Below are 25,541 nucleotides of genomic sequence, written 5' to 3'. Positions count from 1 at the left end.
CACAGCACTGGGTGCAGGCACCCATCCCAGCTGAGTGTGTCATGGGGACACTGACTGGGCTGCAGGACATCCCGAGCACCCCGACCTGTGCTGCTCCCCCAGCGTGTTCCTCAGTGCCCTGGGGTCCTGCTGACACTGCCTGCAGCCTCTTCTCTCAGAGGATCACAAGCTGAAAGATCACTTCTGTCACGGGGCACGCTTAGGCCTCCCAAACCTTGTCCACATGAGCTGGAAACCCAATCTGAGCAGTCTTACCTGTATGAGCTTTGAGGCTGTGGTGTAAAACCTTTTTGATTTCTCAGGCATTTGATGAAGAATATGTTTGAGATATATTTATTCATGGATTTTTTCTTAAAGACCTTGGCTTTTATTATGCCATCAAGGGATCAGGAATTAATGTTGATGTCACCATAGTTCAAATTACTCATTTTAAATTAGATTTATTGCTGGAAATGAATCCAGAATCCTTACCACTGGAAATCCATTAAATACAAACAAGGAATTAATCAAGTGAAGCACTAAAAATGAGGCAGCAGCAGAAATCCCAGCAATGCAAAATGTATTTTGGCTCTTCACATCCAACTTCTTTTGGGAGACCTACAGACCCTGATGTCCCTGCTCATGCAGACAGCTTGCAGGATGCTGCTGTTCAGTGGCCAAGTTCCCTGTTCTAATTAAATTAAGTAAAACACAGGGAGTTTATGGTGAAAATTAGGTTGAAATATATTAAAAAAATAAAAAAGACAAAGGCAGAAAGAAACCCTTTATCAAGGATTCTGTTTAAAAAGTAAGTGTTATTTCAAGGCCAAATTTCAAGTTTCAGTTGAATATTTTTAGAACTCTGTCATGCTCTAACTTCAGCTGGCAAATAAATACCACACAGCTGTTTGCTCACACACACACACCAAAACCTGCATTGAGATGGGGAAGAGAATGAGGAAAAGGTAAAGTCTGTGGGTTGATACTAGAACAGTTTAATAACTGAAAGAAAGTAAAATACAATAATAATAATAGCAACAATAGTAACAATAATCATAGTAAGGAGAATGAAAAAGAAAGAGAGCAATAAAACCTTAGAGTGTGGCTGCTCACTACCTGCTAACCCATTCCTTGTCTGTCCCTCAGCATCATCAAACTCTCCTGGCCAATCACCCCCAGTCACTTTCCTGGGCATGATGTTCTGTGCTATGGAATGTCCCTTTTTGGTCAGTTTTTTGTCCTCGTGTCCATGCATGCATCTTGTGGCATCTCTCACTGGCAGAGCCTGAGATGCTGAAAAGTCTTGGATGCAGAATCAGCACTACTGAGCAAAAACTAAACCATCAATGTGCTATCATTATTCTTACACTAAATGCAACACTCAGCACTGTGGCAGCTACTCGGAAGAAAATTAACTCTATCCCAGCTGAAACCAGGAAAAAGTCCCATTCTGTTTAAAATAGTCAAATATTTCCTCTAGTTAGTCACAATGAACCAACAGGAGTTAAGGGAGAGCAGATCTGCATTAGCAAGATCTCTGTGAAGAGAAAGGTGCTCTGTGCCAGAGTCCCAAGGATGTGCTTTTGTCATGAGAACTGTGGGTTTAGATCTGCTCTGCACTGGTAGAAGTTACTGCTGCCATTCCTGCTGAGTAGCAGGATTATTAATCACATTTTAAGAAAGTCTCATATTTAATTATAAACCAAAAATGTTTCAACTTGCCTTTGTGACTTAGGCAGAAACTGACAGTCATTATAATTTTTATTTTTTTTTCTCCTTAGGGATTTACAAAACTTGCCTCCATCTTACTGTGTTTAATTTTTCTCAAACTGGGAATTTTGTCAATTTTGTATGTGTGCAGTTTTTATGCATATGTTCCTTAGCTCTCCTAACTAAACAGTATCATTAAACATTCAGATTTTCACTGCTTTTCATCATCCACCATCTAAGTATGGGGAGGTTTGCTTTTGTTGAATCAACGGCATGTCGCTTTCAGTTGTTTGTGTAACACAAACACAAAACAGATTGTAAATTATGTATTGGTACTGTGTAAAGGTATAGTTTTCTTTAGGCTTCAATTGCAAGTAAGTCAGTTGTCTGTTATATATTAACTTTTCTCATCCTATCACTAGAAGACTCAGGATACTGAGGTGTCCCCAGATTCCTGAGAAGTGCTGATTGCCTGCTCTAGTGGAAGATTTTGCTGCCTATGGCATCAGGGCTGGAACTAGATGTTCTTTAAGGTCTCTTCCAAACCAAAGAATTCGATGATTCTTTGATATTGATTTAAGTAGGAATGCAACTTTGATTCCAATAGGATTTATCAGCAGCTGTCATCTTTGTAGAGCAGGAACAATTTTTTTAATCTTCTTGTATCTGGAAGGTCTGTGTTGCTCTGCAATGCTTAGGCTGTACCCAACTAATGGTACAGCCAATGGTAATGATGCTAATGGGTGCCTAACTGATATTGATTCTTACCTAGAGGGGCTTTTTATTTCAGCCAGCACATCAGATGAAGAGAGGAAAGTGGAGTGAAGCTCTGAGCAAGGGAATTAATGGTTAGAAAAGCCCACAGTCTTTCAGATTTTCTTTGATTATTATATCTGTGACTGCATCAAAAACAAATTTGACATTCTGGGTGTCTGTGGCACAGGTCAAGTGACAATATATCTCTTTATCTTGTTTCCTTATGTTCAAGTCTAGAAATTGTTTCTTGATGTAATTTGCAGCATCTTCAAATGTGTTTTGTCCTAGCGGAAAGAAAAGCAAAAGAAGACACATTTTGACTGGCAGGTCCTCACAACTGCAAAGAGACAAGAAATATTTTCTGCCCTTTTTTTTTTTTTTCTTTTCTTTTCTTTCTATTTGAATTGACTTCATGCATTAGGTATGAAATTTTTTTATCTAAACTAGTTTTTCTCTTGCAATTTCTGACACATATTCTCTTGCATATGAGATGAGTTGAATTCTGGCCATGTCTGTCTCATACCATTCTTTCATGAGAAGATGCTTGGATAAGAGCCTTAATATTTAAAGGCTTATATACTGGTGACCTGAGTCAAAGTCTCAGTCTTTAATGCATGGGCTACACTAAACATCTGAATGTGCTTTCTCTCAGACACTCCAAACTTACCATTATACTCAGGAAAGCAGATATTCAGGTGAACTTTTGTTATTTTCTCTTGAAAGAGGTCTTTTTTGTTTAGGAACAGCACAATGGAAGTGGCTGCAAAGCACTTATGGTTGCAGATGCTGTTGAACAGATGAAGGCTTTCATGCATTCTGTTCTGTTGAGGTGCAAAAGATAAACACAAGACTGACAAATCTCATCCCCATATGTCATTTTACTGCAATGTTCTTTACTGGAAAGAACCAATACAGTGTAAAAGCCTTTAAATGGTTATCAGAGAATAGGAATGTACCATCATAGAGTACATTAAAACTTAGCAGCAAAAAGGGCTTTTTGTCTGTTCTGACTCACCACTTCTTTATCTTCCACCAGAACCATGTCATAGGCACTGAGTGCAGCACAGAATATGATGCAAGTCACTCCTTCAAAGCAGTGAATCCACTTTTTCCTCTCTGATCGTTGTCCACCCACATCAAACATCCTTTGCAGAAAAAATAACATATGTACAGTGTAAAGCACTAATAAGGATGTAGTCATGCTTTTAATGCACAGAGTTCAAATGGAGATGAAAAATATCCAGTTTTCTCAAATATTGGTCTGTTTCTACCCCAATAGGTCGAGTGCTTTGTTACTCATGGTTTTGTAGTGGGTATAAAATGAAATAAAAAGGCTTAAATGCCTGCATTTAGGATTAATGGTACTTTGATGTGGCACTTTGTGTTGAGGAAGTGGGGCTCAGTGAGGGACTAAGACTTGCAGGCTAGGATTTAATTAGGCCAGAGTTCTGAGACATTGGTAGCAGACCCTCAAGCTCAGTGTCATTTACCAATTCATGGTTTTGCTTGCAGTGAACTAACATATTGACCATTAGACATTCAGCTGAAGGCCAGTCACACATTGACCCCTGGTTGTTCATGAATAGATGCTGCCATCTGCTCACTGCCCTGGAGTGATCACTGAGCTCACCACACAGCCTGCAACACACCTTTGGAGGGTCCCTTCCCTGTCCATCTCATCAGCTGCTCTTAAGCAGCAATTCCTGGAGAGCAGGAATCCCTTCCTTTGTACAGTGGGAATTGTAGGGCTCTCCTTCTCTGCAATAATTTCCTTCCATCTTTGCCAGGAATCGCTACTGCCTTTGGGTAGTGTCATATGAACTCTCTATGGACTCTCTATGGGATCCAAAGCCAGCTGGGCACACCTAGCTGGGAACTAGTTAGGGCCCTTAGCCCTAGCTCCCAAAACTCACACTTAGATTCACAGTTCTTCAGTGACAAGGGCTTCCTTTTCACTGTTTTTCTGAAACAAAAGGTGCTAAACTTGAAGATTTTTTAAGTGCATTAGAAAGCAGGGAAAAAAATAAAACAAAAATCAAATTTATCCTGCCCATAGGTTTTCTGCTTCCTAGTGTGCATGATGACTTTTCCCTTTGTTGCTGGTTGTTGAACTTAGTACCATAAAAACTAATCCCCTGTTGGGTTACCCCTTCCTTCAAGAATATGCATTAGATCTCTGGATGCTGCAGTGTCTGAAAATTAAACACAACTCAACAGCTCTTATAGCAACAAATACAATGGGATTCAGTAAGAAAAAATCATGTCAGTAGTAAACAGAATAACAATAATTTGTTACTGAAATATTTTTTTTTTTCAGTATCTTAATCCTTTGCTTCCTTCACCATCAGCAGTGCAGTTGATGTTTAAAAAGGTTATTTTTTTGTAATTTTTCATCCTTCTAAGAAAAAAATGAAACCCTTTCCAATGCTCATAATGTTTTTTTCATCTGAGGAGTAATTTTTTTTTTTTCTGGTACATTTAATCTCTTTTTTTATTGGGTGTCTATAAAAGTGAATTATTTTGGAAATTGGGAAATTGTTGTGGAACAAGATTTTGATAATAGTAATGGCATTCTTTCAAGCATATCTTCACTGAGTTCAGAAGGCCTGCTGAGGAGTGGGGTCAACACAAATAAAGTATCTTGACTTTTGTCTCTGATTAGTACTCAAAAGTCTCCTATAATTACATGCCTTTCTTGATTTGTGGTGTATAACTGAAATGAGGGTTATGGCAGGAAAAAAAAATTTAAAAGCTTCAAAATTTAATCTTCAGAAAAGTTTTGTTTCAGTATACATAATCATGTGAAGAAGTATTCACTTCCTGTGACCTTTTAGCTTGTGGCTCTTTGAATATTCATGAGAAGTCAGTTAAAAAGGACAAGACCAAGGCCAGAGGTAATGTCAATGGGCAGATTTGCTTCTTCTAACCTTAGTTTGCTTCTCTCCTCTCAGCCCAGAACTTAACACTTGCACATGTAAAACCAAAGTCCCTCCATAAATGATAGAAAATTAGATTATCTTATTTTACTAAGATAGTCAAAGTTAGTCTAGAAATCTCTATATTTTCCCAGAATTTCTCTTGAAAAGTTTAGCTGAAGATGCAGAGTTAGCTATAAACTCATTCAGTGGTATACACAGAGGCCTGATGATTGAAATAAAGCTTGATTGATTTCAGTCAAACTCTTCCTAGCACACCAATAGAAAGGACACTAGAAGATGACATATCATAGATCATAGATCATAGCTCAGATCTTTTCTGAAAAACATTAAAATATGTTCTAAGTCAACATTATCGAAATAAATTGAAAAGCACATGGAAGCTAAATTGCACTAAACCAGCAAAGTAACCACTAAACAAGGAGCAAATAAAAATTGATATTTTCTGTGCAACAGTAATTCAGTTCCCTGGAGCGGTACTGGGATTTAGCCTTTTACTGCACAAATACAAAATATTTTCTGTCTCATTCAATTCAGTGAAGGGATAAGTGTTTAGTAAATGAGGCATCTGTTCATGGGCTTCTTGTATCCATGTGTGGCTTGTGACCTGACGCCCCATCAGTGCATCAGCCAAAACTCACTCTGAATGTGTAAGTGCTCCTCTCTTTCGAGATGTTTCTATGGTACTTACCTAACTTGGTGCAGAGACATCAGGATCCTCCAGCTGTTTTGCTTTGCTATGGCAATGCAAAGTAACAGTACCTGGCTGGTTAACATGGATTTATAATTATTCTGTACCACTTCAGCAGCTCAAACCCCTCAGACTCCTTTGTAGAGATTTTACCTGCTATTACTCAACTGCCTAAAGCCACCAATGAATTTGCTCACATAACACTACTGTGATGCACAGCAGAGAGGGTAAAAACAGCGAGTTTGTGTTTGTGATGTCATTAAGATCATTCCTCTTTTTGCAGACACTCAAGTATCTAAATTCTCAGTTGTGCTGCATTTCAGCTAGACCCAAACACTAATGCTGATATTGTCATATCAGAACTGATAGCATCCATGTCAATGAGGATTTCCCTCTGGTGGTTTCTTTCTCCACCCTGAATTTATTTCTTTCATGAACTATGATTGTAACTGAAGGCATTCAAGTTTCCAGTGTTCAAAGCTGTCTGGAAATATGTTAATCAGAGAAAAATAAGATGATGTTTATGAAATTGCACTGTATCATTTGCTGGAAACTCATGAATTTTCATGAATGACCAGAATATTGATAGATGATAATAAGTTATTTGTAAGACATCTACCTCAGGATCTCATTTTGTATGTGCAGTCTCTGTTGTGTTAAAGCATCTGCGTGGTAGCATAGATGGTTTGGGGAATGCTTAATTGGCACATGAGGAGAAAGAAAGAAGCCAAATGAAAAATGTAAAAGTTATAATCCTCATGCTTTATAAATCTGTCTGTCTCTACAGGCAGTTTCTTGTCTAGACTGCATTCCTCAATATGTGCCCCAGCCTTTAAATTAAGAATTAAATGGATTTCAGTCCACAGAGAAAAGCATTATAGAACTCTGAAATGATAATAATTCATTCAAACTGTTTTCATGTGCAATTAGATGTTTTTAATTGGTTCACCAAGCATAACTAGATCTTGAATATCTGAAAGTGAAAAACATTCAGTCAAATTTCTCAGAGGCATTATTTTCAAAATTTTTTTCTGAACCTTTTGGTTATCATCTTAAATGAGCATGAAGACATGCTTGATAATGCTGAAATTTCTCATGGGACAGAATTTTTTTTTTTTTTTTTAGCCAACTGCAGTGCATTCCAGTGCTAAAAGCAGTTATTTCCACTCTCCAAAGAAGAGCGAAAGGTTGAGAGTGCATGTAAATTGGTAGACATCAAATGTTTTTTGCATGCTCTTAAGGATATTTAAGTAAGCAAATTTCATAAATGTCACAATTACTCAAATGGCAGGATATAGCTAAAGCTTTTTAGACATTTACATATGTAAAAATGTTCTTTTAGAACCTAGTATTCTGTGACCTGTTTATAATGGTCCATTATATGCTCAAAGTTGGAGTACTGATGATAAAACCTCTTTCTTTTTTCAGCTGTGTAAACTGTTAAATTAAACTAGATTCAATGATATCACAATGATATCACCTGTGTCAATAAGGTGATAACAAATCAATACCTGTGAAAGAAAATACTTAAGATAAACCCCAAGAAAACTGCAAAATATGGCATTCATACCTGAAGTTTAAATCCTTGAAAGAAAACTGAGTCTCTATTATCCCAGTTGTCTGCACTCGGGAGTGCAGGACATCTTGCTCGGTAGGGACATAGTCTGGCATTGCCAACCTGTCCAAATCATCGAGGTAACTAGGGAGAGTAAGAAAGAAATGGAGGTTGGTGAATTCAAAAAGTGAAATGTCCATTACATAATCACTCCACACTGAGGCACTTTTAAATACATTAGGCAAATTACACATTTAAATACAGTACTTTGGTTTTTGTTCAACTGAGTTCCACAATTCAGAGCTTTTATTTTTTTTTTCTTGTACATAGAAGTGTAATTCAATTGCACATAATAAAAGATCTTTCTGAGAATTGCAGCAAAGGAAAATCCTTATTTTCCTTAGGGATGTTTGAAAACCACCTTGTCAGCAAAGGGGTTTTGACCATTTTTCTCTCAGCAAGTGGGAATTGCTACCTCAGGGGAAGAATCACAAGCATCCTGCAGAAACAGATGCATAAGGAATCACCTCACCCTGTCAGACTGGTTGCAACAGTATTTTCCTTCCTAAGTGAAAGGGAAGGAATAGAATTTTGGAGGAATTCACTCTGAAGGCTGTTTTCTCTGTAGATCTCTCAATTTACAACAAGACTGTACATGGTGGTTTTAAAAAATATATATTTTTTAGTAAAAACCAGAAGCTTCAATAAAGCTGAGGATTCCCTGGGTTAGTGTTCTGATGAGCCCTTGAAAAAATGGATTATCTGTTTTTACTTCTGGTATACAGAGACAAAATCTGCATAATATGAGAACCCAAACCAGATCTTTGAAGCATGTTTTTGTCCAACACTTCTGTCTCTTCTTGGGGCAGACAACTTTCTTTAAATGACTGGGCAGAACCTCTGAATCCCACTGGCTGGTCTGGGAATCTGTGTAGAGGGGTTTTGAGCTGACAAAAGGGGAAGAAAAGGTGATGCCTGAGTAACCTCCTGCATTTTAGCCACAAATATTCAAACAAAGACCAAAGCAAGAAACCACACAACAGCTGGAGCATTTTCAGTGTCCAGTTGGCACCTTCCTATTTGTAGTCTCATGTCTCTGACAAACAAAACACTATGTCTCTAATGTCTGTTAGGCTCCATGCCTTCTTTTTTCCTCTCTACACTAAGTCTGCCCTGCAGGAAGTTCTGATGCTCAGTTTAACCAGAATCTTCCAAAAGAAACCTCACAGATCATCCTCTTTGTGTGCAATATTTGATAGATCTGTGTGGTAGTTTCACAGTTAATTTAAAAAAAAAAAAAATTAAAAAATAGAATAATAAAAGGAAATAAAATAAAAATTAAAAAAGCTTGAATCTTTCACTTGGATATTTCCAAGTAATGTCTGGAAGTGGGATTTCTTATTTTAAGTCAAATAAACTTTATCCAGTCTGCAAGGGATGTTGAACCCGATCTGAGTAATTCAATATTTCCCCATTATCTGAGGCCAGGAAACAATCTGTTGGGAAAAGAAAAAAGAAGCTATATATCTCTGTTTCTCTGAATAGGGCCTGAGGCAAGCTCAGCTCACCTTTGTGGAAGGCAGAAACAAAAGGCGTTTTGTTGTCTTTAAAGCATGTAAGCACTAAAATAAACACTTGAATATAAAATAAAATTCTGATAGTTCTTAGCCACAAATGCCTAAATTCAATTCAACACAGCCAGCTGTAATTGCAGAAAAAATTAGACCAAGTCAATTATCTAGTTAAAGGAGCAGGAGGCAATTTCAGGCTCTTCCTCGAGCCGTAGACAGCTCCAAGGAGAGGCTGCAGACCATCACTGGGAAAGGAGGGAATGATAACTGGTAGGTCGGTAAATGCTGGTCTTTCCTTGGCTTGGATGAGGTGACAGGACTCCTGTCCCAAGAGGAAAATGACTGAGCTAGCAAAATGCACCATGTAGTACTGGTAGCTGTACAATGACATTTAAAGTCACAATTTATAATCCCAACCTTGCCCTTCCACAGCCATCATTCCATTTTAAAACAGAATTAGTTGCAGGTGAGTTTAAGGGAGAAATTCCAGCCAAGTTTGACAAAGAGGAAATTTTTCTATTATTCATAACATGCCAATTTTTTTTTTTCAATTAAAGCACACAAAGGAAAAGCAGTGATGAAACTTCATTAGCATGAATTAACAGTGAAATATCTCAGAGAAGATAACCTCAGAAAGCCAGTTTACACAGTATTAATCAATAGTCTTTGTAGGATTTGATTCACAGGTGCTGAGAAACAGGGTTGTGGCTTTAAAAGAAATTTAACTGCAGCATTAGATGGTTGATTGACTGTAGCTGACTTTGAACTTATCATTAGAAACCCAGCAGCAAGGGCAAATATTAAGTTGATTTTAATGGTTCAGAGCCAAAGGCTAGAATTTCAGAAACATCAGGTACCAAAAGATGAAGACAGAGAAGCAGGATTTTCAAGAAATTAGCAGAAATGTTCAAGCAGATGAAAAACATCACTGTAGTTGTTTTTAATGTAAGTCTAGAAATAAATAATAACTACAAATACAATCTATATTAACTTCCTTAAATACTGAAACCTATTGCAAGGTTACAACAGGACACAAAAATAACACTGAAAGGGAATTAATTTAGGTTCTTCTATCTTCTTTGTAGACAACAAAACCTAATTTGCCCGGCAGAGTGTACACAAAAGAATGTCAACTGGTAAACAGTGTTTAGTTGTTTTTGTTTTTTGGGTTTTTTTTGTTGTTTTTTTTTTTTAATTTAAGAGTCAGTTTTCCTTTTACTTATTATGGCTAGCTTGTTATGGGCTTTTAGTGGGTAAGGCAGTGGAGCCTGTCAGAAGGGGTACATTAGAAAAAAATTTCTCTGTACCATTCTTATAAAGATAGAAAGCTGCTATAAAATACTGTCAAATCAGGCACAAATCAACATAGGCAGTATTTTCTTTGTTTAGGGCTCTTGCAAAAGGTCTTCATTCTTGTTTGGAGGATATAAAGTGATGAAGAATTTTTAATATTTTTTTCTGCATATTCCCTGCACTTTATCTACAATTATTGAACTATGGTTGCCCCCTGGATCCCAACATTCAGCCATGCCTTTCTTTTCCTGCCTGCAGAAGGACGCACCCAACACCTCGGGAAGCTGCACCCTGCAGGTGCCCTCAGGCTGTAGGAGGAGCTCCAGGAGTGGGAAAACCTCCACCTCCAGGTCTCAGAAGATGGATCTTGGCTGGAACAAACCTCTGCCCCAGGTCTGGACAGGCTGGAGCACTCTCAGAAGACTCTGACCCAGCGACACCTCCCTTCATGGCCGAGTATGAGCTGAGTGAGAAGGCAGCTGGACTGCAGCCTGCAAGAACAGCTGCAGGAACAGCCAGGCCAGGGACTCCTGAAAAGTCTAAAGTCACTGGCTACATCTGAGGTGAGATGTGCCCCAGCTGGATGGTGATCCTCTGTAGGGTTGAGCAGCCCTGCTCAGCCCCCTGCTTATGTGTCTGGCAGCCCCCAGGGCTCAGAGAGGGAGCTGGGGCTGTCAGGCTGGAGACTGGTTCAGAGGAGGGGGAATGGTCCAGGGAACACCTGTGCATACAGCCGGGTTAGCTTAGAGGAAAGTTTGTATAGTTTCCGCTGGATTTATACTTAGCGTCTTGCAACATATACAAAGTATCACTCTAGATAAAACCTAAGCTGCTTCAAGTCACCTTTCCCTCATTTTGTCAATCCTAGAAATATGCAGAGGAAGCATATGCTTTTTTTTTTGTTGTTGTTTACCATTTGTAAAGTTTTACCATTCTGTAAGTTTTTTACCAAAAACTTACTGAAACAAATTGTTTCTGAAACCTTGTTTTCACTTGTTTCCGCCAATTAACCATTTCTGTTATATTATAAACCTTAGCAACCTCCTCTTTTTTCGGGTTAATGAGCCATGATTTTCGCAGGCCATTCTACGTGGGGACAGTCATTGTGGCAGCAGCATCCAGCTGTGCAGCATCCAGCTGTGCAGCATCCAGCTGTTCAGGAGCCAGCCGTGCAGCATCCAGCTGTGCAGCATCCAGCTGTTCAGCAGCCAGCTGTGCAGCATCCAGCTGTTCAGCAGCCAGCTGTGCAGCAGCTGGTGTCACCTACTAGGCTGCCGAGTCGCTGAGCTGGTACTCGGCCGCCCTGGCGAAGCAGGCCTGTGTCCCCCCGTCACGCCACAGTTGTTTGATGAGCTCAACCAGTTCAGAAGACATGCTGCCATCCTCCAGAGTTGTTGCCATGGCACACAGCTTCCTCTCGTCTTCCTAAAGAGAAATTTCAGTAAATATTGTGCAAGCGCGCTGTGCCCCTTCACCTCCTTGAGGATGTGCTTGGTTTATAATGAGTTGCAAGGGCAAAATTTCTCATTTTCACTGGTTTTTTTTTCCAGGTTGCTGCACTGGCCTGTGCATGTAAACATCCTTTTACAAGCTTGCTTCCCTTTAGGTAGTGCCAAGGTTAGACTGAAATTGTGATACACAGAGTTTTCATCTTTTTACTGTTTTATTTTGCCTCAGTTTCATCTTGCCATAAGCCTTCACAAGTAGTCTAGCTTGGATAGAAGGCTTTTATATCAAGAGAGAGTAATAGGGTATCAAAAATTAAGTTTAAAAGTTTTTTAAACTTTTTACATTTAAAGTTAAAATGTATTATAACTATATCAATGCAGAAATCTGTATTTAAAAGTGTTTTTGAAAGTGTTGGTACGAAAAAATTCTTTAGACCCCAATAAGAAATATGACAAAGTGAATATGATTAGTGGATGCATTTCCCATATGTGGGGAAGAAAAAACCTGTACAGAATAAAATCCCAAATATTTTAAATATATTATTCTGTAATTTCTTCCTATCATAGTCAAATAAAAAAATATTTTAAATAATCTATTTCATTAAAAAAATATTTATTTTCAGTAGTTAACAGCTTAGGAATTTTCTGTAAATGAAGAGCATTATTAATATAGTCACTTGCTGTAAATAAAGAGCATGATTAAAATAGTCATTTGAAACACTGCCACAGCAAGGGATAATTATAAAACATAATTCCTTCCTAGTCGTAGAAGTAGACAACTCAAATGACTTGCAGTCAATAGTTGCAAAAGTATAAATGGATTCTGAGAGACTCTGTTTTGGCAGGGAGTATGTTTTATTCAAAACCAGGAAGCATGTTCACAAAAAAATTTAACAAATTTATTTTAGGAATGCTCTATATCTTTATGTCTCAAGAGAAACTGCAGTTTATGGAAACTTCATAAAAGTCAGAGACAGATCAAAAATTGAACACTGAATTTTTTTCTGAAAGAGAAATTGAGTAGGCACAGAGAGAAAAACCCAAAAACTGGGGAAATAACCACTAGAAAATTGCCTTCACTGGAACAAGGGAGGAGGACAGCAGGATAATTGCCCTTCTACATCAAACAGCAGCAGCTCCATTTCCACCCCCATGCCCTCCTGCAGTGCTGGGATCAGCAGAAGCGAGTCACGCTCTCGTGTGTGCCCGCATTTGTCTCCAGGGTGCACACTTGCTCAGCTGCAAGATAAGAGTTGGAATGTTCTCTGCTTCAAGATATGACATATCACGGAATGATTACAGCTATCCACCTACTAGGTTGTAGGTTGCATGGTCTACAATGAAAAGCCTTGAGTTCAGAGTCTCTAGGTGTAGAGGGTGAATGTTCATTGACTATTATGCGAAAGGGAGAAAGTGTGGATTTTGGTGCTTACGCAATAAAGGAAGATATCAGCAGATTGAATTTATCATAAACCTGATTTGTACAATGGTTTTTTGTTTCTCTCTGGCATTTACAAAGACTTCAGATGATTTTCAAAAATAGATTGGAATGATGTTTTAGAAAGAAATAATTACCTTGCTTCCCAGAACAGATGTTCTGTAAATTAAGTGCTAAGGCCTTTTCTGTACCAGTGAGATGTATTTGCAGGCAGACCTGGAACATGGATAAGCACATTGCTTTTGGGACCAAGATAATCCCAGTCCTTGAATTAGATGATTTTGAGCATCTAAATCTGGCCAGAACACACAGCAAGAACAAAGTCCAGCTGAAATCAAAGCTTATATAAAAACAACTCAAGATTACCAAAGGTTTATGATTTTATGTAAGCTAAGATTGTGGAGGGTTTTGTAAGAAAAAAAAAAGTTTACTGGTAATTCATATAAATGTGACCAAAATTTCTATTTTCTCCAAAAAATCACATCCAGGCTGCTCTTCTGGGGGAAAAGAAGACAGGCACTGCAAACATTCTGTACAGCTGTATTCAACTGTGTTCCTAGAACCTAATCTGCAAAGAAAGCAAGAGTGAGCTGACTGTGCTATAAATGATAAATTTACAAAAGCTGTATTTTATGCATTTGGTTACAGATAATGTTAAGAAATGGACTGGGCTGTTTAACACATTCTCCATGTTGTGAAGTCCCTTCAAAAGAGTGTCTATGTATCTGGCATAGAGTGAACCTGTACAGATATCTCAGAAAATTTGTCAGGGTTGAGAAAAGAGGCTGAAATACTGGGCCACAGAACATATCTTGTTGTAGTTGATAGCTTGAAAAGTATTTTTCCCATCTTTTAGTTGTGATTTCCTCCCCCCCCAGCTTCTCTTTCTCCTAATTGTTTACCTGGCGTCAAGTTACCATGGTTACTGAAGTTTCTCTCCTCAGCTCCACGGCGAGAGGCCAGATAGAGTAAAGAGAAGACCGTGCTGGCATTTCCAGCTGCTTGAAGTTTCTTTAGCCCAGGAAAGCACGGGGTTGGGAGAAGAGAGACCCTTCTTTCCAACACGGAAGTTTCTAACTTTGTTTTTCCTGTCCCAGAATGCTTCTGAGCTATGGAAGCTGAGAGGGCATGCTTACCTTGCCTTCCCTTTCTTTCCCCCCTGTGTTGCCAGGAAACCAAGCCCCCCCCCCCTCTCCCCCTCTGTCCCTCTGTAGAGAATACTCCTACACCTTTGTGGGCATTTGAAGAAGTTGGTGTCTGTTATTTCTTATCTTGGTGTGTGTACCCTTGATTTGTAGAAAGTTTGTAAGATGTACTAACTGAGAAAAATAATTGGTTCTTTCTCTGATGTTCCCACCCTCCGAGAAACCCTGTTAAAAGAAACCCCCCAGACCCCAAATCCTTTGTCTCTCATCCTTTAGATTCCCCTTCACAGAAATAAACTGTGGAATGCAAACCAGAGAGAGAATCCCCCCCGATTTCTTTACTCGCTCTATAGACTTGAATTCTTGAAGAAAATCAGTGAACCCCACAAACATATGCTGGCTCGAAACCAGAGTGAAGAGAAACCTCATCACTGAGCTAGCCGGGCCACTCGAGAAGATTGAGTCAATATCTCAGTAACAGGTGGCAGAGTCTGCACCACGTAGTGGATATCATGGGCTGAACCAGGCAGGACTTGTGGCCAGTGCTGCAAGGTCCAGCTGTAGCCATGGCTTGGGCCATGCAGGGTGGTTGATGGCTCCTTATGCAGTACAGCACATTAATATTGCCCTGTTTTGTGTGTGCTGCTTTTGGGCCTTGTTACATTTGTTTGAATGACTTGCATTCATGGAAAATATTTAATTTCTATTTTGACAAATGCCAGTATGAGCTTTAGTAACCTCTGAAGATTTTGTTTATCATATTTTAGGTCAAAGTACCACATGAAATGTAGACTTCTGGAACAAGTAAAGTTCTTTCAGATAAGCAGATGTTATTCCCTCCAAGATAAACCTCTAGGGATTAGGCAGAATTTGCCCAAACTGGAATCAATTGATATTCTGACAGGCATTTGAGAAATTCTCAGCAAGATCTGAATTACAGGCTAATCATTAGATTTAAGAGAATCTACAGATTTTCTTATGTAGAAGAGAATTAAGCATGGAGAAGGAAAGCTTTCCCTTTGTTTCTGTCCTTGAATATTTGGCATGATTGACAGAAGACAACAGATCTTCTTCGTGTGGCTTTGCCTCCACATGCCTGTGCAGAGGATTACTGACAGTGTCAGGAATGTTGGGCTCCACTGCCCTGTGGTGCCAGTGTGCCAGTACTGTGTCCACACAGCAGGGAGGTCTCTGCTCCAGGAGCAATGACACATTGAAATGCTCCCAACATGTCTACATGACCTTTCCTTACAAGGCTGAACCCCAAGGTTTGGTCATAAGAGGAAAAGATTTTTTACATTTCCCAATAGCAATAAGTAAGTGTCTAAGCAGCTAAGAAAATGTTCTTTGTTTTTTGTTTTTTTTCTTTTTCTGCTTTTTTAAAATGTCTTTTCAACTTGAACATTTCTTTTGTAGCAATCAAAATGTGAGTATATGCAAAAGTTTGACCTCAGGCAACAGTTCTGAGAAAATAAAAATAAGGGAGGACATTTTGTCACATGTAACGCACATGGTACTCTGTTTCAAGAGTCATAAAGAAAATACTGGATCCTCTTTGTTCTACTAGTCTCTACTATTATATTACCAAAAAAGAAAATGTGTTCTAATGCCTATTTCAAGAAAAAAGGTGTCAATACTCACAGTTCTAGCAGGATTTTCATAACTGATTCCTAACTTAGTCATTGCTTTCACAATAGCCAGGATGGACTGCACTGCATTACTGTAAACAATAGGTCTGAACTCCATGCGTTCCTCATAGGTGAAACCATCTTTATGGATGATCCTGGTGAAAAAATAAACAACACAAAGCTTATGGGATACTTTAAAAATAATTAAAAAAAAAAAAAAGAAAAGAAAATAGTAATTAAAAGTTAGGTCAGGTGCTTTTGTGGTCAATGTGAGAAAGAACTGAATCCATATGTCCCTTGGAAAAGCGTTTTTTAATGTTTAATCTGCCTATTCTGCTAGAACAGGAAAAGAGCAGTTTTTGTCTATGTGAGGTTAACTGTCTGCACCCAGTCTGAGTGAATAGATGCTGGTTTTTCCCCTTGGGGAATAATCTAAAACAAAGTATTATTCTAGAACAGGGACCAGGCCTATCTCTGGAGATACAGGGCAAGATGCATTTCCGTACCTAGATCCGTAGTTTCACTATTAACAACAACATTAGTTATGGGCTGTCATTGTTTGTTCAGTCATTCTGATATTTATCCAGAATCTTACCTAGATAGAAAAAATATTGGAAAAAATGTTTCAACACCGGGAGGCACTTATCAAAAAAAACAAGAAAAAAAATGTTAGTATTTCTTTGTGCATCTTCCAGTTATAGCAATGTCTTATTATATCCAGGCTTTGGAGACAGGCATTTTACTCCAGAGGGTAAAGAGCCTTAGTAATCAATTTCAGTAATCTAATTCTGACAGAGGAACTAGAATTTCATAATCCTCCTTGACTGGAGAATGGCATGTGGCTAAAATTCTCCAAATCAGTGTACAGATCATGTCATGGCTTAGAGGAATTTTTTTCATGAGTTCTGAAAAGGATGAAATCTTCACTGACTTTGGCCTGGTGTGCTCTCAATGAAAAGACACCAAACTGCTTTGGCTGCTGGAACCAAGGCTCTATTCCTCCTCACCTCAGGTGGTCGGAGATGAAGGCTATTAAATACAGAATTTCTGGGCTTTGGGGTTTGGTGTTTTACCCAATCGTGCCTGAGATACACTCTGGACAGAGTTACCTAAGTGGCCAAGTCAGCCCTGTAAAAAAATAATACTCTCACATACACCCACACAAAACCCAAATGTGTCTTATCATCTGTCTGATTTATGGATGTCAGAAAACTCAGAAGTTGCATTCTGTAGGAATAACATCTGTAGGAAAAAAAAGGCTCTCTAAAATGTTTTCCCAATCACTTCTAGATAAGACAACTCTATGAACACTCTTTTGAAGCTTCATTGTTTGTTTGTTTTTTCTGAATGCTGTTTTAATCACGAATTCAAACAAATTCTGCAAGATTCAAAGGAGTCCTGTTGAACTTGGGAGAAAGAAAAAAGAGGAGCTCATGGAGCAGAGACCCTCCATTTTATGGATGTATCTTCTGAGGCTTTTATTCACAAAAGCAGGGCTATTATCAGATAGGTGGCTTTGATTCAATCTCAACAGGCACGATGAGTTACCAAATATTTTGCTTCCTGCTTTTCATTCACTGAAGTATTTGTAGAAACTTCGTACTGCTAAATGAGGGCACAGCACAGAGATACACAACTTGGTTTTAAAAAACTTAGATTGCGCATTGGAAATTATGCAGTTAGAAGCACAGAGCTTCAGAGATTTTTTTTTTTAGTAACTCTCATAACCATCCTCATCTTTTTATGCTGCAAGGGCCTTGCAGCATATCTATATTGTGAGTTTCAGAAGATATTTTCTAAAGCTTAGTGGAGGGTTATAACTTTGATTGAGACTAAAAAAAATGTGATTTATTAATTAGAAAATTGTATTATTAGTCATAAAATTATTATGATTTTTCTGGAAATGGTATTTTCAAAATTATTTCTTTTGTAAGCATTTATCAGTATTCTTTAGAAAATGTTATGCTTCACTGAAAAAAAATTAACTGATATTGTGGGTTTTAACTAAAAAAATTCCTTTAAAATGTCCTTGCTAGTGACAGAAAGATGACATATGAAAAAATACAATTTTTGTGAACAATTTTCCTGTAAAATAGTTCATATTTGTGATCAATTTGACAGGTCATAAATGCAAAAGTCTTTAAATATAACTCTCAGCTTTGCAGTGCTCTCCCCCTCTTCCATGCTGTTAAAGCTTATCAGCCTTCTTAGAGTTCTCAGTTCAGAGGAAGAACTTTAATCTGCTCCTGTTTGGGGAAGCTTTGAGCACAATACACCTCACTGATTTGCTGAGTAGGGAGGGTCTCCAGAATGGAACTCAAACCAGAAATAAATTTATCTACTATTTAACTGGAAAAAAAATTATTTAGTGGATAGTTCTGAATCAGCTGTTTTATGAGTTACTTAAATAGTTGAAATTGTTCTTATGACATACTATTTTTTACTTAACTCTTTAAAATGCATTGGTGAAGATAATAAATAGGAGGGGAACTTAAGCTCAGAATAGTATTACCAATTGCAGGCTGCTTGATTTTTACACAGGAAGAGACTGATGCTTACAAAGTGGGATCAAATATAAACAGCTGCAATCCCTGTGTACTTTTACTGCATTTGGACAAGTTTAGGAATCAGGCCTGGACCTCTTTATGAAAATAAGACTAAACACAACAGCAATATTTTATCAGGTTGTGCAGTAAAGGAGGACTTTTGCTATCAGTGTAAGTATGGTCCCTTGAACTTTGGTGGATCATTAATTTAAACCAGATACATGATGAGCATTTTTGGTAGCCTTTAAAACAAAAAACATGTATGAATTTAGTTGTAACCTGCTTTACTAGATATGAAAATACTATCAAACTAAAATATAAATCAGCACACACAGGCAGAGAGATTTGACCTTTCTTTGAAGCCAAGGGAAGTGAAGCTCCTGATTTCAGTCTGTGAGGCACCTTAAACACTTAGAGCAAACAACCGCAAGTATTCTTGCAGTAGATTTATGATGCACTCACAGTATCTCTGTAACCAGATAATCGGTCCAAATTTTGAACTGGGATTTCTGCATATGAGCTTGTACAGCCTCTCTTGGTTGTTTTTTCCAGGTTGATTAATGTATAAAAACTTTTTATATTGATAATGTTCTTACTAACAGGAGTTCTTACATCAGTCCCTACCCATGGCATCATGGGTAGCAGCTGCTCATTCTGCAGGTGGCTAAATATATTCTCCCCTGGCCTGTGGGATACCTTTTTAACCTCAGCAGGAGCTCTGGAGACCAAGAATGACCTATAGAGGCCAATTTGGGGAAAAAAAACCAATCAACCAACCAAGAAAACAACCAACACCACCAAAATAACCCCATCCCCCCAAAATAACAGGAAGAAAACCTTCTCTGTTCTATGGTAAAATGTGAATATTTTAATACTTGCTCTTGAAATGCAGTGAAGTCAAATGAAATTAATAGGAGAGATGATTCACAGCAAGTGTAATTTAACTGTGGAACTACTTGCTGTAGAATGCTGTGGATGTTGTTTGCATTGGTTCAAGATCCAGGGGTAGACATGGATTAACTGAGGGCTGCTATAGACACAGAGTGGTGCTGTCTTGGTTTCAGGATGGTTCCCAAGCCACAGACTGTCAGATACTGCCAGGGTATCCAGCACAAGTGTGTTGGCTTGGCTGCTCTGATGGTCTGCTGCAAACATCCTCCATTGGCATCTGCTGGAGACAGGCTGTGCCAGGTGGATCAGCCAGCACTGCTTGTCTCACACAGTCTCACTCCCACTGCAGCATTCCCACCAAAGCCAAGGGAGCAGATTCTCGTCTCTGTGCATGGGACCAGTGCATGGTTTGGTCAGTCAGATTTGACTACCAATCCACCTGTGTGTCTCAGACATTTTGTAATTTTCTTTATATTGTGTTTGAATGGAAGCTTGATTTGAATGATGTTTCTTTGCATTTTATTCAAATAAGCATAAACATCGTAATAAGACTTTAGCTAGACAGCTTATACTACAAATACCAAATTCAACAGCTGATATGCATATTCAGATACTTACTTCATTTGCTTTACAATAGTGCTCTTTCCTGACTCTCCAGCACCTGCAGAAAGGGGAATGTTGAGAAGATATGATTGATAGATGAATAAGAAGCAAGTATTAAAAATAACTCTCTGGAACACAGAATTTTCTATCTACGAAGAGAAATACAGATGTCTTAGTTTCTCATTGTACTAAGTATAAAGCCTCTCAAATGTCCATTTGGATTTAAAAAGAACAAAGTCTAGGTAAAAGTATTAATACTGAAAAGGAAAGGGACACTTGAAGTGAATGTTTAGTCAATTAAAGAAAATTACAGAATTTTTAATTAGCAAGTAAATAAAATATGGATAATATTTTGATTTCATCTCTGGCAGATGGGCAGGAAAACATGAACAAAGTACAGCCTCTGATAGTGTCCCATTTATTACCTGGTTTATAGCTGTTCCTTTAATGTGTATTATGGCCTGTAAGCCAAGTAAACCAGCTCCATGCCCTTCAGCCAGCTTTCATGAGCAGCTGGAAAACCAGAGTGTAAAGACTTACATGTGGTCTAGCTCATGATGCAAAGGCAGCAGTTGAACAAAAGTCTTGGCACTTTTTTTTCGCATCAGTTCCTCTGCCACATGGTCTTCTGCCATGAAGTATTGTGGCTGAAAATGGGAAACCTGCAGAGCAGTGGGCCAGCTCCACCCTGGGAATGATTATACAGGAAGACCCCACAGCTGCTGAGGAGGTGCAGGCATTTGCTTACACAGCCAGTTGAAGAAACTAGGCCATAGGTTTGGCCAGATTATGTACTACTAATTAGGCCTTTTATCTCATGGAAAGTGCGTAATCGCAATGCAAAGTGTCTCCACTGCAAATCAACACCAGTGACTATCATCTCCGGTCAATGAGAGTGATGAGGGTTGGCAAGAGCTGACAAAGAAGAGATGGATTTTGAAAGCACCTGAAGAGAGGATTTAACTTTGGGAATCCATGGGACAGGATTCATAGCATCAGAGAATATGCTGGTCCTCACAATACACCCCCAGACTCATACCCTGTGCCTGAGAGCATTGTCCAAACACTTCTTGAACTCTGTCAGGCTGGTGCTGTGACCAATTCTCTGGGGAGCCTGTTCTGGTGCCCAGACACCCTCTGGGTGAAGAAACTTTTCCCAATATCCAGTCTAAAGTTCCCCTGACACAACTTCATGCATTTTCTTTAAGTCCTGAACCAGGCTGAGGATGGAGCCTGGTGGAACCCCAGCAGTGACAGGTCCCCAGCCTGGTGTCCCCCCAGTCACTGTGACCTTTGTGCCTGACCCGTGAGCCCATTGCTCATCCATTGTGTAACTCGGTTATCCAGCCATGAGCTGCACATTTTATCTAGAAGGATCTTGTGAGAGAAAGTAACAAAAGCTCTGCTGAAGTACAAAAAGATTAATCACTGCTTTCTCCTTGTAGATTGCCTTTTCCCTGGTGGTATGGTGTCAAATACTTCTGAAAAAACCAAAATCCAAGGCCTAAGTTTTTTAAACAAGGACTTCTCAGTAATTGGAACAAATTGATTACTTTTCAAACAGATTTTATAAAGGTAACAGTATTCAAATGAAAGGGATTAATTTAATCAAATGAATCACAAAAGACAGCAAACCATACTCAAAGCATTTTCTGAAACCCATGATGTGAACGGTAGAAAGTGTGAGAGAAAAACAAGCCCATGCAAAATGGGCTGATGCTGCCATCTGCCACAGTTTGGAAAAAATGCAAATTTGTTGTAGATCATTTATTATCCTTTCAGTGACCTTCTGAAGAACTTGGTAAAGCCCTATCTGCAGAGTAGTGTTTGCTACACTTTTTGTAGGGAAGCCTATACTGAGAATTTGTACATTCGCTTCATGGGAAGATGCCAGGAAACATAATATAGAAATTAACTTCTCTTCCAGATCTGAAAAATGGTGCTAAAATAGAGTGAGAGACATAATTTATATCTTTTGGATGTATTTTTCTACCTCTGTTCATCTTTAATTTTCAATCCAATAATGCTTTTATCTAAACAACAGATGACAACTTTCAGGCTTTACCATGGAGTATCATCTTAGTTGTAGCAGCATTTTCACCCCAGGAAGTGGGTCAGGAATAATTTTCTTTGCACCTAATTTTTTTATTCCTTCCCTTCGCCGTGTACCCTCCTCCTTTGGCCAGTCCCCGGTGCAGAAGACCAGGGATAGGGTTGTACTTCCACCTGTTGTGGTGGATTTCTTCTTGCAGAAATAGTGGCAAAAGTGCATCACAAAAGACCTGGTGTGACTACACAGGAAGCTGAAGGCATCTTCCTCAAGCCCAGATTTTCTGAATCATAGACAAAAACTTACGAGAGTCTTGTTCTGAAGCTCAGAAAGAACTTAATTAAACTGAGTTTTAAAAAACTCTGTCAGCTGTGATGATTTATAGCTCCAGCAGACAGGTACTAGTGATAAATCATTGCCATATTTTATATTTCATATATTTAAGATCTTAAATCTTAACTTAAATTCAGTTCTCTATTTCCTTGATATGGGTAACTGCACAGAGAATACAGGCACAAGAATCTCAGTCAATGCCTGAAACTCTGGCACAGTTCCTGGGAGCTGAAATATGTCCCCACTGCCAGTAACATCGAGATTTCTTCCCAAAGATCACCTCAAAGGGCACACCACATTCACCTTCAGTGAGGTGCTGAGCTCTGTCTGGCTGTGACCTGCATCTTTCCATGCTTTGGGTATTCCAGAACTGCATCCCACCCTGTGCCAAGCCTGCCGTGGCTCTGGGCATCCTGGGGATGAAAAGCAGGCTCAGGAGGAGCGGTCATGCAGCAAGGCTGCAAAGGAGCTGTCCCCCAGCAGCTTGACACAGATCTCCCTCCAGCTCTGGGAGTCATGTAGACAGAGCAGAAATAGGTAAAAAACCCAGAGGTGTCTTGAAACCCAGTGAGAATCTCACAAATTCAAGTGGAAACAGAACCCAGGCCCTCAGCTGTGATTTGACATTTTTGTTTTTCTAAGCAGAATTTCTTTGAGTAATTGTGGAGAGTATTAGCTTTCAAAATTAGCATCTGCTCAGAAATTCTTATATATTAAAGTTCTTTTGTGTCTCAGATAAAGAATTATTATCTCTTTATAGTTATTATTCCTGTGGAAGGAAATGTTTAGTTTTGAAAATTTTCCAGAATTAAACATAAGGAAATAAAAAACCCCTGCGGAATACTTTGTTTAAAACTTGTCAGAAAAACCACTGACAATGACATAAATCAGCAAAAAGCAGAAGAAAATATTCAAATAAAATTAGAAAATGTTTCCCACCCCTCCCTGAGGTTTGTCTGTGCCATTCAGAGCTCTGGATGTTGTGAACTAGAATGGAAATCATATCTTCCTGGTCATCTTATGAGACTCAACAAACTTAGTCTATAAGAGAAAGAAGCTTGAGAAAAAAAGTTCTAAGATATAACCCTCCTGAGAGAACGAAGTCTTTAAATACTGCCCCACCCTCCCAAAAAGAAAATCAGTATATTCCCAACAATGGGATTATTGGGCTGTCTTTGTGCCCAAAGTCTGTGTTTCCAGAACAGGAAGTTAAGCTCCTGTACTACAGTAACTGATTAATTTAACTGGTGTTAAGTATCCATACTATAAATTTCTACATTCAGACTACTTACCAGAGACCTTTCATAGTCAGTGGAGAGAAATATTTGTTACAAAAACTAAATCAAACAGCTTCAATTTCTGCTCCCCTGAAGCAGATGTTTAAATTAAATTGTGTGAGTTTTGACCCAGAAAGGAGTAAAGTAAGATGAGGATGACCAGTTCTGTGGTCATTGTAGATAATGAGACATGGAGTAATACTTTGAAAATAAATAAGTTAAAATGTTAATGATTGTTTAGACTGAACCTAAGTTCTTATTTCTGTGAAACATCACTGTGAGCATCAGCTATTTTGGCCATATTTGGAACGTGCACTGCACTTTGCACACCTATAAATTGAAAGCTGTCATCCTGCCAATAATACAAACTACGTGATATGGCAGGCCAGGTACAGCCCTGATGTAAAGGAAAACAATCACCTTGGAATTTGTTCCAGACCCATAAAACAACCTGATCTTTTTCAAGTATAAATATGTAGAGACCAGATTCTTGGAAATGTTGGGGGATGGGATGGCTTTGATAGCATGGGAACACCCAGCATAGAGCACTTTATGCTCTTGGCTGCTGGCCAGCTTGTGGGGAACATCAGAAAGTGACACCATTTCTCTCCTCACCCATACAAACTTTAAATCATAGTGTGTCTGCCTGGGTCACAGAACTTGACACAAACAAACACGGTGTCTTTTCTTCTGAATATAATTTCTATTTTTTGTAAAGGGATCTACTGGAGGCTGTAGAGACAACAAACTATATTTTAAATATTCCTCTCAGAAAAGAGTCAGAATACACAGTTTTTTTCACATTTTAGGTGTAAGGAAAGAAGTGATAACACTAAAAAGCTTATGATATATATCTCAATTTTTTTCTTAATATTTTCTACCAACCTGCCTATTGCAAAAAGAAATGATGATATCTGGTCTGAAATATAAAGGCAATGTAAAGTCTGACTGAAGAGAAAGCTAGGACTATGCAGCACTAGGCTGGCTTGAGTAGAGCTGCCCTTGATTTATGAAGTCTAAAATTTGTGTCATTTCTGATATCATCTCAGAGGTGTGGAAAGATAACAGGTACAAATCAGAACATGGTAGATTTAATACTTTCCTATCTGACCCTTTCACACAGCCCCTATGGAAGGCATGATATGGTGCCCCCTTGAACATTGCTTCAGCATCTCTGGTTCCAGATGTTTGAGAGACACTTTCACTCTTGTGGTGCAATGGGCTCCAGATACACAATTTATTCACTTCTCATTTTTTTAAGAACAAGAAAATTTAGGTTATGAATATTTTTTTAATTTTTTTTTTTTTGTCTCTTCATTATGTGTTTTATGAAGAGTTTCTGATGTGTTCAGGAGAAAAAAAAGCCTTCCAAAACACTATCCACTGACAAATTTGAATTTTTATCATGTGTGACATGAGTAAAGGAAGATACTGTAAAAATCTATAAAGAAGTATTTCAGATCCAAACGACTATCTTGTCTCATGAAAAGAGTGCTTCCACAGCTAATGAAACTGAAATCTGTTCAGGCTGGAAATGAAGCCTTTTTCATGTAGCTTGCATTGAATTTCAAAGTATTTTACTAAAAGTATCTCAAGTATATTAATAGTGTCAGAAGAAGACTGATTATATAGGAAACATTTAACACTAAATTCCTCAATACTAAATACATACATATGTTCAGTAAATTCAC

General features: G+C 38.5%; 1 protein-coding gene across 2 annotated transcripts in view; it reads right to left on the bottom strand.

The window, feature by feature from the left end:
• Positions 1-1,531: 1,531 nt before the first annotated feature.
• The window catches only part of LOC131592228 (guanine nucleotide-binding protein G(t) subunit alpha-3-like), a 44,078-nt gene continuing 20,068 nt past the window's right edge, over positions 1,532-25,541 (bottom strand). Inside the window, exons 1-8 of one of the 2 annotated variants that reach the window (XM_058863613.1) lie at positions 23,866-23,968; positions 20,206-20,248; positions 16,164-16,305; positions 11,759-11,916; positions 7,643-7,771; positions 3,461-3,590; positions 3,113-3,266; positions 1,532-2,729 (exon numbers count right to left, since the gene is read on the bottom strand). In XM_058863613.1, the coding sequence (XP_058719596.1) occupies positions 2,539-2,729; positions 3,113-3,266; positions 3,461-3,590; positions 7,643-7,771; positions 11,759-11,916; positions 16,164-16,305; positions 20,206-20,210 (909 nt within the window). In that variant the 5' untranslated portion in view covers positions 20,211-20,248; positions 23,866-23,968 and the 3' untranslated portion in view covers positions 1,532-2,538. Of the gene's footprint in view, positions 2,730-3,112; positions 3,267-3,460; positions 3,591-7,642; positions 7,772-11,758; positions 11,917-16,163; positions 16,306-20,205; positions 20,249-23,865; positions 23,969-25,541 lie in introns of those variants that run through there. The other variant, XM_058863614.1, reaches the window with a different exon arrangement.

The sequence above is a fragment of the Poecile atricapillus genome, chromosome W, assembly GCF_030490865.1.
Source record: "Poecile atricapillus isolate bPoeAtr1 chromosome W, bPoeAtr1.hap1, whole genome shotgun sequence".
Classification (NCBI taxonomy): Eukaryota; Metazoa; Chordata; class Aves; order Passeriformes; family Paridae; genus Poecile; species Poecile atricapillus.
This window is presented reverse-complemented; position numbering and strand designations above follow the sequence as displayed.